Here is a 16,013-nt window from a genome sequence, read left to right on the forward strand (position 1 = left end):
GGGGGAGAGGGGGAGAGGGAGAGGGAGGAGAGGCCCTGGCTGATCATGGGGATCAAGTTTTCTAAGAACACTAAGAAAGGCAGAACCATTGTCTGCCCTGTTGCCTATATCAACCCCATCCCTGAGCCCTTCTTTTCATGGGCCACATCACAGAGCATCCATCAAATTCCTTAAACTTACCTCTAAATAATGAGCATGTTCACCCCTTAGACAACTTTGACATACTTATCTCAAAACTTCTCATAGACTGGAGGCAGGGTCTATTGGTTATAGACAATCTGATTCCTTCCCTTGGAAACAAAAGTCAGCTTGGTTATGAAATTCTGTAATTCTATGAAGGCAGTAACAAATATAATGACTTTGGTATTATTTTCAGTGTTCCCTTTATAGCTTTAGAGCATGTTCTTAATGAAATGACATAGCTTGGGAGAGCCATCTTTTCCCAGTCCCCTTCTATCCATGGAGTATATCTTAATTCTTAAATCCACCTACTTATCTACCTTGCAAGCCCGTCTCATTACTTGATCTTGCCGTCTTATTTTCTTCATGTCTAAAGTTGACACACTGAGTGTAATTGAGATCAGAACATCAATGATTGATCAGTTCATCCCTTAGGATTTTCTGACCAAACTCTCAAACATAAAATCACATAAGATCATTTCTGTATCAGCATCTGGGCTCCCTCCTCTGACCAACACTAGAGTTATCCTCTATTTTATAGACACCCAAGGGCTAGCAGTCTCCTCACAGTCATCCAGAGATCCAAAGATAAAAAGATTAGGATATTTTGTTTTATACAGTTTTATGAAGACATTTGTGATATGCTGAGCTGTGGGAATCTGCCATGGGCATGCTAAGACATATCATAATCAGGACTAGTGGAGGTACCTTTTCTAGGCTTCTCTGTCAGTTTTAGGAATAATAGAATGCAGCCTCTGGTCATGTTGCTATGGGAATTCTACCCACTAGTTAGTCAGGCTTTTGATTTTGTTACTCAGGATGTTCAAAGAGCATATATTTTATTTTGCAGTAGGCATGCACTTTAATTTCACCATCACTAAACCACTAACACAACTGAGTCCCATTTTTCTTGTCTTAATGGATCTTACTTTCCTGGTTGCCTTAAGAATCACATGCATGTGAGTGTCCTGTGTGCCATGGTGGACCACCTAGCTTTGGAGGCAATTTCTCCTTTCACTTTTCTTCCCCAGGTAGATCTAGACATAAGCTTTTTGCAGAAAGGTTTTCCTGGGTATTTGAGAAGATATTTCAGCTCCTGCAGTGACAAAAGCCTATTCAGACTCTGCATAATTTACTAACCTGATTTATAAAGCACTACATTAAGTTTAGTACTTTCATGCAATATGAGGATAGAGCCATCTGAGGAAAGCGAAGATCTGTAATGATCGCAATGCACCCTGGAATTACATGCAATGGAAGCAAGCAGATTGGGGCAATTATCCCTCTTTTTATTATTAAACCTTCGGATGGCTGTTAGAGGTTAATGGGACTATTATTTTTCCTTCTTTAAAAATCTGCCTTAAAGCTGATCTGGATGGCTCCACATGAGGAGACTGGTGCTTGCAACAGCAGGCAGAGCTTCTATTAAGCAAGGAGAGAGATCACATGCGTATGCTATTAGTCAAATAAATCCTAGAACCTTCAAGTCCTAGAAATGAGCTCTGATGATGAGAGGTGTCTCTGCACACTTAACAGTAAACATGGTACCTTTGGTAACATTTTTATAAAACACAATACGGTTTTTGTTGTTGGGCAAAACAAGTCATGTTAATTGGAAGATTCTTCGAGAGAGGATTGGCAGAGCAACCACACCACACCTCTCCTTAACCCTGCAATTACAACCTGGGAAGATTCTGTCTGGAGATGTATTCCAAACTGAAGTATCAGAACATTGGCATTGTCTATGGATGATACACTTCTGGGGTTAAAGGTGGGTTTATGCTCTAGGTAGATTTGGGGATGGGAAAGGCTAGAGTCAGGAGTGGAGTCAGAATGGCAGGCCTATCTTCCTAGGTTTATTCTCAAAGTAGGTCACATGAAAATAATTTTCTAAAATGGTAAAAATGGTGAGCTGGCTTCTCTCCCTAATCTCCAAGAGGTGTACGATTAATGAGAATTCAGTTTCTTCCTTGCCTTCCTCTTAGCCTCTGCAGATTTGTTTATAAAGAGAAGATCTAGGCCAGAAGATGTCCCTGGTGAAACCTAGTGCTGGAGGTTTGAGTCTTGAGTCACACTGTGCCAGGAAAACAAGAACTGATTCAAGATGGAAAACTCTCTTTCTTTCTTTCTTTCTTTCTTTCTTTCTTTCTTTCTTTCTTTCTTTCTTTCCAACAATCAGTGACTATATGGCCACTAGTCTTTTTGTCTTTTTATTTGTTTTATATAGTTACTTAATACTTGAAAAAAGCAAAAGTTAGGGAAAATGACAGTGAGCATGGAGCATGCTGAGTAGGTTAATACACCATGGCCCAGGATGGAAGGAGAAACTTTTCCAAATAGTCAGTTTTAGGAAACCTGTTTGACAGTTGTTCAAGAACATCATGCAAACATTCTGTACTTGGGCTGCACATTTCCGGTGTCCTAAGCGAGGCCCCACTTTGAAGCAGAGGCTTTAAAAGAAGAGACATAGATTGGATCATTTGTCTGCTTTCACATCATTCAAATGAAAAGCTAGCAGCCAGTGCAGTGGATACTCCCATAAACACAATCAACTACCAACTGTCACCTGTCAGTAGCATGGTGTGGTGGTATGAATTGGAATGGCCCCATTGACTCATGTGTTTGAATACTTGGCCATAGGGGTGGCACTATTTGGAGGTGTTGCCTCATTGTTGTAGGTATGGCCTTGTAGGAGGAAGTGTGTCACTGTGGGAGCAAGCTTTGACATCTTATATGCTCAAGCCAAGCCTAGAGTTGCTCACAGTCTCTTCTTGCCGACTGTAGATCAAGATGTAGAACTCTTAGCTCCTTCTCCAGCACCATGTCTGTCTGCAGGCTGTCATATTGTTAGCCGGCCCCAATTAAATATTTTTTTTTAAAATAAGAGCTTCCTTGGTCACAGTGTTTCTTCACAGCAATAAAACCCCAAGTAAGAGACACATGATTGCATGCAAAGTTAGGATGAATTTGGATTCATGGATTTTGGAAATGGTTTACACTTCAAGTATGTCTTTCAAGGTAGACAACATTGATTACCAAACAATACAAATGTTACATATACAGACAAGAGACAAAAAAATCAACTAAAAGGGAAAACACTTGGGGAATATTTTTTCCACTATGTTTAGTGGTTATTCTTCCCCCAAGACCTACATCGCAATACATGCTATTGCTATGTTCACAGTGTGTTTAAAGACAGCTTTAGAATAGACACTATTTTGGTCATCTTGCTAAACCCTTAGAAATAGTGATCATGGGAGTGATCACAAAACTTTGTTTATTGCCCTGCTTATTCTTTGACTATTTGTGCTTATTGTCTTGCTCATTCCTTGACTATTTGCATCTATTGTATTGCTAGTTCCTCAACCTAGAAGTGACCTTAATTCTTGCATGTAATTAAAATGGTATAAAAGCAAACAGGAGGAGGAGAGATGGGCTAGGGGGCTTCTGGGGAGGGATGAGGAAAGGGGATGGCATCTGAAATTTAAATACATAAAATATCCAATAAAACAAGACAAGGTGCTTGAAGCTACTTTCCTCTGCTGCTTTACAGAAACAGCTGCAACCCAACACTCAATAGCCAGTCAGAGTATGCTGTCAATTCCTTGGAGGAAATGTATATTGAATTTGTAAAGTCATTTGTCATTAACTTTGCATGAGGAAATTGTTTCCAGCTGAAAGTAAAAACAAGCATCTGTCTTCCTTCTGCCTTATGGCTATTTACATGACTGAGCTGTCCATCCTCCAAGGGAAAGCATATAGGATGACTATGGCCCTGGGGAAAGCCTAGAAGAAGAAGAGGAGAGACTGTGTCCACCATTGCCCACACAATGGCAAGATCTGGTATTGCTCACTGGTGATCTCAACATTTGCCAGAAGGACTGTCACAATTTAAAGGCCACCCTGGGACACACACACACACACACACACACACACACACACACCAAGTCTCTAGCTTCTTCCCTTTTGAAGCTTAGGGTTTCTGTGGTCTGTTCCTACCAGGTGTCAGATGAGCACATGTCTTGCCAGGCTCAGACTTGCACCCTGTGGAAGAGCTTTGACATGGTGATCATTGTTACATTTTTCTTTTATGAGGACTCTCAAGAAGAAGAAAAGGCTCTATTAGAGCAGAGCACTGCAGAGGGATAACTCAGGGTGATGCCTGATAGCTCATGATCCATCCTGACCTTTTGGTAGGTTTTCTAGACCCACTTTTGTAAACATCATCAAACCCTCAGTTGAGGGAACCTCTAAACTACCTGTGGTAGAGGGTTACACAGGCTTAAATGTATGACCTAGTGTTACGAGGCTATGGTAAAGGAGCTCAGGGTCTGGAGCCTGAACCTTAGTGGAGGGCATTAGAAGAAATAGGGCCTAGCATCTCTACCCAGTCTGTGGAAATCCATGTGTAGCCAGTTGCCATGCTGTGTGAAGAATGTAAATTGCTTTCTCACACTTTTCCCTCAAATTGATGGCGAGGAATCCACCAAGCACATAGGGAAAATGGCCAGCCTTGTTGGCTGACAGCAGACTTAGAACTTGTCCTAACAAGCACACCCTAAGCCACAACAGAGACACATGTGAGACTAGTGTCAGTATCTCTCTTGACCTCTATAGAGCAAGGTCTCCTGTTGCTAAACCCTGTGATAACTGATGGAGATTCTGACTCCTCCTTCTTAGATAGAGAAGTACTTCATGGGATAACTAAGTGCTCAGTGTCCACCGCATGACAAAGATGGGTAAGAACCACTTAGAATATTTCAGCATATCTTGCCGATAACATTACACAAGTAGTTACTGGTTTAGTATTATTGACAATGAATCTTGAACCTGAACATCATAAGCGTTTGTAGAGCCAGAGTGTGTATCCTCTAGAAAATATCTGGTATTCAGCTGTCCTTTCATGGTCAAGTCTTCCCCTCAAGCACACACTGATCTCTTATAATTTCCTTACTTCTTCCTTTTCCTTACTGTTGAATCCTCGAGCATGGCAGAGAGTTTACTACTGCTTAAAGATAAGAAAGGCCACTTTCTACTACTCAGAAAGGAGTTATCAGATTTGTCGCTTTCTGTCTTGGTGGGAACAGAAGAAAGATTCTTTCATGTATAAGCTCTGTCAGTATCGCCCCAGCAGAACAACATATGCTCGGTGGATGGAGAATCAGATCTAATGCTGACTACATATGAGCATATCACCTGACAAGTGAACCTGTCAAGCTATAGATCACCTCGTTAAGAATGTCAATCACATTGATTGTTTCAAAATGATTACCAACACTTTCTTTTCTACCTCTAAGACATACAGATGGTGGTAGCAAAACACCGAAACCTTATATAGATGAACAGAATCTCTTTCTTCCCATTAATCATTTCTACCCCTCAATCATTTTTACCATTTAAAAAGGTATTTTTTTCCATGCTCCAATTTCATTTCAAAGCCACGGGCCCTGATTGTCAAGATAGAGTAACAAAAACACTCACAGGATGTAGTTTTTGCTAGCACCCCCTGTGAGCACTCAGATATGGAATCCCCAGTGAACATAGAATGGGGACAACATGAGGAGAAGTCTTGGAATGGCTGAAGAAGGTGACCACAGGCCAACACAATGTATGAATACTCAGCACTGTAGTAGAGTCTGATGGCATCACCAGGGACAAGGAATCCTGAGGGAAAAGTCTGTAAAATGTATGTGACCTTCTAGATGAGAACTCAGCTCCAGGCGTTCAACCAGAGAACAGTGAGCAGTCGGTTATAAAGACAGAGGTTTTACAGGTATAACATGTCATCATTGAGCACTATCTCAGAGAAGGGAATTAGGGACCATTTTATCTACTCCTGTTTTCCCTCTAATTGGTGTATCTAGCCTCACATAGAAAGAAAATAACTCACAGACAGAGTTTTTGTGGCTGCTGTCCTTGCTTGGTAGCATCTTGACTCCTCTGGACTTCAGCTCAATTGCCTTTTTCACTGAAAGAAAGCAAAACAAATTATCAGATGAGACTCGGAGTTCACAAAGCCATACTTTAATCTCATAGCAAATCCAGTCTTAATACACTTCTGCCAACCCCTGATCTAGGGACCAGGATCTAAAATGCTATTGAGAGGAAACAGATGGAAAACAGGTTACAAATAATTAAGTTTTTTTTTGGCAGCAAAATGTATCTCATGATCATGTATCCAGAGTTGAAAATAAATGACAGCAAGGCTTTCCTTCCACATCCATGTTAGTCACCATCAGAAAACACAACTTTGCTGTATCACTGTTGTTGCCCCTAACCACAAGGAGTAGATTGTACTTTCAGTATTTTCATAGTGACCCTGACCCTGATGCTTTCTAAATAATATACTCTACTCATAAAACTCTTTTCACAAAACTAGATGTTGGCCATTTATTTATTCATGTTTTAAATTAACTACCTAAATTTTATCATATGGCATTGATGAACTGCAGCATACAAATGCTATGCTAGAATGTTGCAGGTTAAACATGAAGAAACCCATCTCTTTCCCTCCCAGCTCCTTCCTCTCTCCTCCACTCCCCTTCCCCACTCTCCTTTCCATTTCTCTTCTCCCTCTCCTCCTAGCAGAGTTTTCCTGCCTGTGATATTCAAGGGCATCCTACACTGTAGTTCATCTCTAAGATTTAGATAAGGGTCTGAATATTCTAGGTTCTGAACCCAACAAAACTGACTATGAGCCAAACTGTGCAGAGGGAACTCCTTTCTTTTAAAATGAGAATAAGGCATAGAAGAGAGCTGGAGAGGGTGGCCTTCCTCTTCTTTTACTGACCTGAGTGCTCTTTTCTTACCTTTACTCTCTCCTGTAGTCTAAGTATTGGTCAAGTGGTTTATTTCTCTGGAGGAGGCTACATAGAGCAAGCAAAGGTGGCCAGGGGCCTGTACTCTTTAGTTTGCTCTTCTCCCTTAGCATTCTCAAATATTTCAGCCTAAGAAAATGGTAACCAAAGTTAAAAAAAAATAGGCCATCTGCTGCTTACCTCCCATAATTCCTCCTCTTTTCTCTGTATTTTGCCCATTCCTGAGAGTCTGTGGCTCCAATCTCCTCCTGCCCAGATGCCCAATAGAAGAGCAAGTCTAACACCCTATGTTGAGACTGAACACAATCCCACAGGAAACAATTTTAGCAAAGGCCAGATGATATTTAAAGTCTACACCAATGTTATCGGATCTTCCCTAAAGCCAAAGAATCAAGGCCACTAATGCCACTGAATCTTTTTCATTTTATTTTACTTTATTTTATATTATTATTTATTTTCTTTTATTTTTAAGGAACAACAAAATGAAAGCAGTTCTCTGCCACCTACCACTTCTCTCAGAAAATATGAGCCTTGTTATTTCTAAGACATGTGTGGGTATTTTCACTACTGTAGATATCTTCTGTGTCTAAGACTCTACTGGAGAAAACCCTTCACAGGAGGAACTTCACAGAGCAACAGAAGCAGAGGCTCCTCTAGAAAGACATGGAGATGACCTAGACGTAGTCTGACCAATATCCAGGGAAGGGGGCAGATGTCTGCCCTGTCCCCTTTGGTTCCCAACAAGGAGAATATCACTCATTCTATATACAGGAATCAGGAGGGTATTCACAGGCAAACTTAAGCCTTGGGCTGGTGTCTCCCTGGTCTCTGGGTTAGCAAGTGTTAGATGTTGGATTGGCAGAATTTTGTGAAGGTAATTATCATTGAATTATTTTTCAAATTGTTCCTTTTTATGTGAGCTTCATTGACCAGAAGGCTCTATTCAGTGCAGATGGGGCTTCTATTTACTTCCTCCTTGGCATAAGCAAAAGAGCTGGCTTTCAATTTATAGTCTTCTTTTTGTTAATCTGAATCTGAAATGTGTAGAATCCTTTAGCACTATAAACCTCAAAGTTGGAATGATACAAACATAGACAAATGCTTGTTTGTGGGTTTAGCAGGATAACAAAGAAAAACAGGAGTATGAAGGAAGTATAATAATTTCCAGAGCTCTTTCCAAAATGTATGGTTAATGAATCACAAGGCTAGGATAGTCTGGTATCTCAGGACTAAGGTTACTCATGGAGAAATTGAGGGGGTGAGGGGCATCTGAGATCCACTGTGAGAAAGTGCTGGTCAATTAGTAGTTGTCAACTGTGGGTCTCCCTACTCTGCTGATTTGTCAGCTGATACAATCCATAAGTCAAGTGGGATCAGAGGGGGTAAGCAGGGGTTTGGAAACCCTGTGAGTACGTTATGATGAAAGACCACACCTGAGCCAGTTGTCAGTCAGCAGATCAACTTTACTTAGTGTAATTGAAGGCTTATAAAGTTTTGGGGGACTAAGGTTAGAAACATCTAGGAAGGGCAAAGGTCATTGGCTGGGTCTTAGGGTACATGGAATGCCTCATTAGCATGGTGAAGCATTTCAGGAATCTCAGGTGTTGGCTGCACAGTTTTGTTTTTTTCTTCTTCAGGAGAAAGGAAATTGGTCCTATAATCTGATTGAGGCTATGTGACATTCCTCAGGTAGCAGCACATGTGTGTGCTTAGAATTCTCCAGATAAGGAGAAAGGAGAAGGAGAAAACTAGCTGCTGAAGGGAGTCTCTCACAATAGGCCAAGCCCAGAAGCTATTCAGTCATGGTGGACTTTGACCTTAATTAGCAGAGTTTTCCCTCATTTGATCTTCAACATTTCAGAGTGCACTGTTACAGAGCCACTGTGGTTCTGGCCATACCCTTTATGGGTGACTCATCCCATCCAGGGACCAATCAGCATAAGGAGGAAAAAAAAAACAGAGAAATTACCTCACTGTGACGACTTAAACACCTTAAACCTTGTGGTCACTTGTGTTTGGTAATAGCTTCAACATCACCCAACTTTCCCCTCTACTTCCACATGGCCTGACTCAAAGACTTGGTCATTGGTTACTCAGTAGTGGTCCACAGAGAGCCCAACCCCAGGTTTTATATGTCTTGCTTTCCCTCTCTGTGACTTTAGTCTGTTATTTCTATCTCTCTTTCCCTGTAGTGAGCAAACAGAAAACGAGAGCAAAAAAGCTGCCATTCCTTAGAACAGATCTTCCTGTGAGGTCTGCCCTAGAACCATGTCTTAATTTTAAACCATGAGTGCCTTGATGTGTGTTCCCCATCATCTCCACTTTCTTCTACAGAAATAACTTTATCTTGACATATCTCAAGGGAGAGGAGATGAATTCGAAATGAGCAAGGCAAAGGAGAATCAATGGGAAGATTATACAGTGTGTTAAACTCATAGCAAATTCCACTCAGTGTAAACAGATAAAACAAACAGAACTCAATTCTTTCAAAGAGTAAAAAGAAAGACTGAGAGGCGTACAGGGTGCCATAAGAGTGTCTGAATATACTGGACCTCTTGGAGAATTCGATGAGCCCATAAATCCCACAATTCTACAAATAATTGTTTGAAGCTCTGTGAAGCTAAATTTCCACCAGGGATGCTTTATTTATTTTTCAATATGGTGGTATTATTCTTTTGTTACTCTCTGAGTCACTGAGTTCTGATTTATTCCATGTTCCTTTGGCCTCTTATTGGAAGACAATAGTTTTTGGCAATGTTGGCCAGAAAGAGAAGTTGACATATACATCCTTGGTCTACCAGTTGTCTGCACCTTTCATTATGCCTCTCCCTTAGTATCATTCTTCCAACCTGAATAATTTCCTCCATTTCTTTTCTCCTCCTCCTCCTCCTCCTCCTCCTCCTCCTCCTCCTCCTCCTCCACCTCTTTCTCTTCCTGCTTCTTCCTCTTCTTTCTCCTTTTTTTCTCTCTTTCTTTCTCTCTTTCTTTCTTTCTTTCTTTCTTTCTTTCTTTCTTTCTTTCTTTCTTTCCATCCTTTCTCCTTCTCCTTCCTTTCCTTTGCCACTTCAGCTCCTATTGAGGCTGATGGAGTGACCCTAACTTATAAAGAAACTGGTTGGAAGAGAATGCAGCATATCAAGCTCAAATTTGTAGGATGGAGGGAAAGAAGCTGCTCTCCAATAGCCTGCAATTCTCCAGGAAACAAACAAAAAGCTATTAATCTCGTTCATTTGAAGCTTTTTGAAGGAAAGATAAAACCCCCCTCCCAATTCTCATGTTTAACCTCAAACCTAGCCAAAGAGAACTTCTGAGCTCAACTTACAAGTTTCTTCTTTCCTCTTTTTAGCATAGCTCCTGAGATATTTTTTGAATAGAATTGTGAATTTATGCTTTGGAGGACACCAGCTTGGCTTTCCAGTGTAAAGAAATTATAAGTTGCATGTTTAGTTTTAGATTCATTGCTGTGAAAAGACACCATGACCAAGGCAACTCTTACAAAGAAATAACATTTATTTAATTGGGTCTGGCCTAAGGATTCAGAGTCTTAGCCCATTATCATCATGCTGATAAAAACGGCTATGTGCAGGCAGATTTGGTTTTGGTGCTGGAGGAACCAAGAGTTTTATATCTTGATCCAAAGGCAGCCATGAAGAAACTGTCTTCTGAAGGTAGAGAGGAGGAGGGTCTCTTTTGCACTGGAGTAGATTGAACATTAGGAGACCTGAAAACCCACCTACATAGTGCCACACTTCCCCCAACAAGGCCACACCTATTCCTACAAGTTCACACCTCCTAATAGTGCTATTCACTATTGGCCCAGCATTCAAACACATGAGTGACGGGGGCCAAACCTATTTTAACTACCCCAATTTAGAAAGCCTGCATAAGGACTCTGGCCAGTCTTGGATGATATAATTCATAAGTAACATAAATAATTCAGTCATTCACTTAAACAGACAGTGGTGACCAAAGACTGGACATAATACCAGGGAGTCAATGGGCAATGGACACAAGAGCTCAATTTGGACAGATGAGTTCATGTGTACTATTTGCATAGCATGATGGCTGTTCTTAGTCCTGCACTTCACCAAAGAGTTGATTTTAAACTTTAACATAAATCAATATTTTAAAATGTGGAGAGCATAAATATTCTTGGGCATCTAAATGTTTAGTCTCTAGTTTATGGCACAGTTTAGAAGGTTTAGGAGGTACAGTTTTGGTGGAGGGAGTATGCCACTGAAAATGGATTGAGAGTTTGAAGGCTTCAACCATTCCATGATTGTTATCTCTGTCAGATGTTTGTTGTTAAAGTTCCCTTCTCTCAGGTTCTGCTTCTGCAGCTCTATCTGCTGCTGGCTGCCATGCTTCCCAGCCATGACACAGCCCCATCCCTATATAACCATAAGTCAAATGAACCCTTCTTTCTATAGTTGCCTTGGTGATGACATTTTATCATAGCAGCAGGAAAGTATCCAATATATTGGCACATATTCTAGTGCCAGGACAGCTGAAAATGCCATGAATCTCCTAGGAAGAAACCAGCCTTGAAAAAAGAAGTAAAAAATAGAAAAAGAAAAGAATAAATAAATACCTCTCCACTTGCCTTCTTAACTGTGCATCTAGACATAGAAGTTGATTGTTAAGTTTATCTCTCCCTTCTATTATTGGCCAAGAACAAATATCTTTAAAGTTCAAATAAAACTCAGGTTATTTCAAACAAATTTATTGTTCAGAGTGTGAAGATAAACTCTATTGGGAAACCTGGCCATCAACAACAAACTATCAAATTTGAAAAACAGCTTCTGTTAACTTTAAAAACTCAGGGCTTGACACAGATCTGTGAAAATATAAATGTTTATTTACTGGAAGAATTTTAATTTTATGAATACATTTCTAGACCAAAAACATTCTATTGAAGCGGTATGTCCAAGGACTTTTCGTTTTTAGAGGGCAGCTATGCTCACTCTTATATTAACAAAACTTCCCCAAATTGTTGGTTCTCAGTGAGGAATTCCTAGACTTTACCATTATCTAAATAGTATATGTCATGTACTAATTCATGAGTTGCCTCTCTCATTGGTCAGAAACATTCTTGTCCTATAAATACCTTTTTTCACATTCGTCCTGTAATTATTTAATCAATACAAAAACATCTATAATCAACCCTTTGCTGTATATATTGTCTTATGACACCAATGATACAATTTATTAAACTTCTATTATTAGTTTTAATTTTTTCTTGTTTTTTTGTTTCCTAACACTGGGTCTCTCAATGTAACCCTGGCTTGCCTATGAGTCATGATTCTTCTGCATTGGACTCCCAAGTCTACTACTCTATTTTTTGTCATTATGCCCAATCTCATTTGGGTGAATTCATTCTGAATTTAAGAGGAAGTGGTATATTGTAGACCTATTTCCTTCCTTCCTTCCTTCCTTCCTTCCTTCCTTCCTTCCTTCCTTCTTTCTTTCTTTCTTTCTTTCTTTCTTTCTTTCTTTCTTTATCTTTATCTTTTTCTTTTTCTTTTTGGTTTTTTGAGAAAGGGTTTCTCTGTGTAGCCTTGCCTGTCTTGGAACCTCTGTAGACCAGGCTGGCCTTGAACTCAGAAATCCACCTGCCTCTGCCTCCCAATGCTGGGATTAAAGGTGTGTGCTAACACTGACAGGGCTATGTTTTCTACTTACAGATTTTCTTTGAAAATTTTTGTGTTTCTTTCATTTTCAGAAAATAAAATTTATTTTTGAATATCCTACAGTCTTGTCGACATTTTTTATTGTTTAACACAAAAATATCATGCCTTGAGAAATTGCAGTTATTCAAACTCCTTTGCTGTCCATAAGACACATGTTTTTCCAGGAGATTTCACACCTCAGTCTTTTAATGTTTCAAACATTAGGACATAGAATTGTTTTTAAATTAATCAGTCGCATCATTACTAAGTCTAACATTTTGATCTCTCTAACTAACACTGATCCTATTATATTTTACATTGAAAAAGCCATAAAAATCCAGAAGATTTTATATTTTAAACACTTTTACTTAAACCCATCATTGAGCAGTCTGAGACTTATGAAATGGCTATGTATTGTCCCACCTCCTGGTGTCTGTCAGGTATCAGCGTCATGTTCAAATGCTGGGTGAGGTACAATCACAGGGTCTCAACCATGGCTACTCTGAGGATAAGGAAACCATGCTCCCATGAGAGCCTGCTCTCCCATATCTCTTCCTGAGCTAATCATGTCAAAATCATGATTTAACACCTCCTCGTTCATTTTTTTTTGTTGACATGTATAATTGATATGTAACCTAAGACAGTTTTACATACATGGGTAAATTCCTGTCTCAGCATCCTGGTGCTAGAATTGTAAGCAGAGTCTACTTCATCCAGCTTGGCTGTTTCCTTTCCTCCTGCATGAGCAACTTTTACTTTTCTTTTTATTTTTTCTGCTTGAGTGATCCGTTTATTACACAAACATGTTATCTTATTTCAATTTAAGAAATTTCAAAAGAAAAAGGCACAAAGCTGCTAGAGCATCACTCAGAAATGGTCATGTTCTTCCCTCTAGCTTCTGAGAGCAGGAAGGGGAAACTGTCTCTTTACTTCCCCTCCTTTACCTTCTGAAGCTGAAACAGATGGCTCTAAAGTCAGCTCCCACTGCCCTGTGATTGAACCAGCTTCTCAGTTCTCCATGCAGCCACTACGGCCTACACACTCTTGACACTATGTCAGCTTTCATCTCTAAATATTTTTTTAAACACTTTATCATAGTCCATGATGTAACATGTAAAGAACTATCTAACAACACATATATTATTCCATAATGCCAAAATTTTCTAAATTCAGACTGTGGCTGAGTAAATATATAATGTTTTATAGGCACTCTTTAAAAAGCTTGTGTTAAATGCCTCTCGATATCAACCACATCATAATAAAAGGTCCTAAGGAGGAAATAAGAATCTGTTGTCTTGAGGGAGCACTAAATCCTCAGAGGGCCCACTCCATTAAAAAACAAAACAAAACAACATGGAACTCTGATATCTCTGCTTTGTTTCATCTCTTTTACTGTGGATGAAGGTACAGAGATGAGTCATTCTCCTAACCCTGCAATGTCCTTGGGTCAGGGATGGAAAACTCGTCAGGATAGGCCTCTGAGGTGAGCATCCATCAGGCAGCCAAAGCAATTTACCTGAGAACCCTGTCTCATCAAGAAATAAGGACTTGTTCGGACCTCCTTACAGAACTGGAGCTGAGGTGATGATGGGCTGACCTTTGTAAGTGCCTAGTTATAAATTTCTCTTGTCCAATTCTGCCCGTCTTACACCTAAAGTGCACGTCCAATAGCAGACCTGAAGCCAATTGACTCCTTTATCTGTTTCTCTTCCCAATATGGACACATGGAATAAATCTTCCCTCCGTGACTTTCACCATCATCCATCTCTTTACTAGGGAACAATCAGCTCAGCAGGTTATACAAGGCTTCCTGGAACTAAGTTTTAACCCTTAAAAAAAAAACCCTCCAGTTATAACACTTCATATAGCATTGATTCTGTATCATTCTATTATTCTACATATGATTCTATTTGTGCCTACTACATAAGATTTGAGAAAATCTAAAAATTTATCAAGAGGGAATCTGAGAATCAAAAGAGCTCATTGCCCAGAGGCATCGAATGTTGCAGTTTTTGTCATTTCTCCCCAGTTCCATGGGAATCGTGTAAGTTAATACAGGAAGTTGAGTAGGTACCTAATTTTTCAGAGGAAAAAATAAAGCTGCAATTTCAACTCCATTTCCATTACTTCTTCTCATATTTTCCTCAAAATGCTCTTAATAATGGTAACCTTAAGTATGAGTTACCAGCTCTGTTCACTCTCTGGGCCTCTGTGTAACTCGAAACACCCGTTGACCATGTCTTCAAACTCTGGTCCATTTCTCTAAGTAAACTACCACAATGAGACCGAGCCAGGGCTGTCACCCCATCAAACTGAATTGATTGCTAGAAAAGCTGTGTCAGCTACCTCAGCACTCACCTCACCAGGAATATCTTAACTAACCCTCATCTGTCTCCAGCCGCCAGAAAACAATCACCAAGCAGGTAGCTGAAAATGGATCTCAGGGTTGTCTACATTTAAAGTAATGGATGCACTTACTGGCTCACTTGTTGACGTGTATCTCATGGTGATGACTGCTCATGTACAGGTTATTTTACAGGGAGTTTAATTGTTGCTACAGTGAGTCGTTTTATGTTCTAGAAATAACTGCTGTGTTGTTTTCCCAAGGTCATCTCTCCTGCAGTTCTCATTACACAATTACACAAATGTGGGCATCCCTACATTTCCCTCAGATGCTAAGATGCCCTTGAACAACCACCTTTGCAACTACCTAACATCTGTGCCCTGAGACCTAGATGATCAGATTTCAGTTTTGTGCTTCAATCAGACAGTCTGCTCAGTGTGGGAATCAGCTGGTGCAACTTAATGTAGTAAGTGACATGCGGCCCCCGCCGTTAGCAGTGCCATGGCTGGCTGCCCTTGCCACGTGGCCATCAGAAGCTTTAGTCTAGGGCTCGTTAAAAAACTAGAATGATGATTTCATATGCGCATACACATGTGAGCAAATTGCTACAGTCATGAACACGTTATGTCAGACAGAAACTTCTGTGTCTTTAATAGAAACAAAATCACAAACTAAGTCAATTCCATTGACTATAAATTTCCAAGTTGCCCTTTCCCGGAGAGCTGGATGCCAGTAAACAAAAATCTTCAATTCAATCTTAGTTGTCAGTATTAAATCTCACACATTATTCTTCATACGTGACATTGTAATATTTAGTTAGTTATTTAAAGCTATTTGTATGTATGTATGTATGTATGTATGTATGCATATATATGTATATATGTATATATGTATATATGTATGTATGTATGTATGTATTATATGTATGTATGTATGTATATATGTATGTATGTATGTATGTATGTATGTATGTATGTATCTATGTCTATGCACATGACTATG

At 39.8% G+C, this 16,013-nt stretch overlaps 1 protein-coding gene across 1 annotated transcript in view; it reads right to left on the reverse strand.

Moving 5' to 3' along the window:
- Window positions 1-16,013, reverse strand: part of Csmd1 (CUB and Sushi multiple domains 1) — a 1,525,237-nt gene that overhangs the window by 514,050 nt on the left and 995,174 nt on the right. Inside the window, exon 7 of the mRNA XM_028766288.1 lies at window positions 6,071-6,148. Coding sequence (XP_028622121.1) covers window positions 6,071-6,148 — 78 coding nt within the window. The remainder of the gene's footprint in view (window positions 1-6,070; window positions 6,149-16,013) is intronic.

Source organism: Grammomys surdaster, unplaced genomic scaffold, assembly GCF_004785775.1.
Source record: "Grammomys surdaster isolate TR1022 unplaced genomic scaffold, NIH_TR_1.0 167, whole genome shotgun sequence".
In the NCBI taxonomy this organism is placed as follows: Eukaryota; Metazoa; Chordata; class Mammalia; order Rodentia; family Muridae; genus Grammomys; species Grammomys surdaster.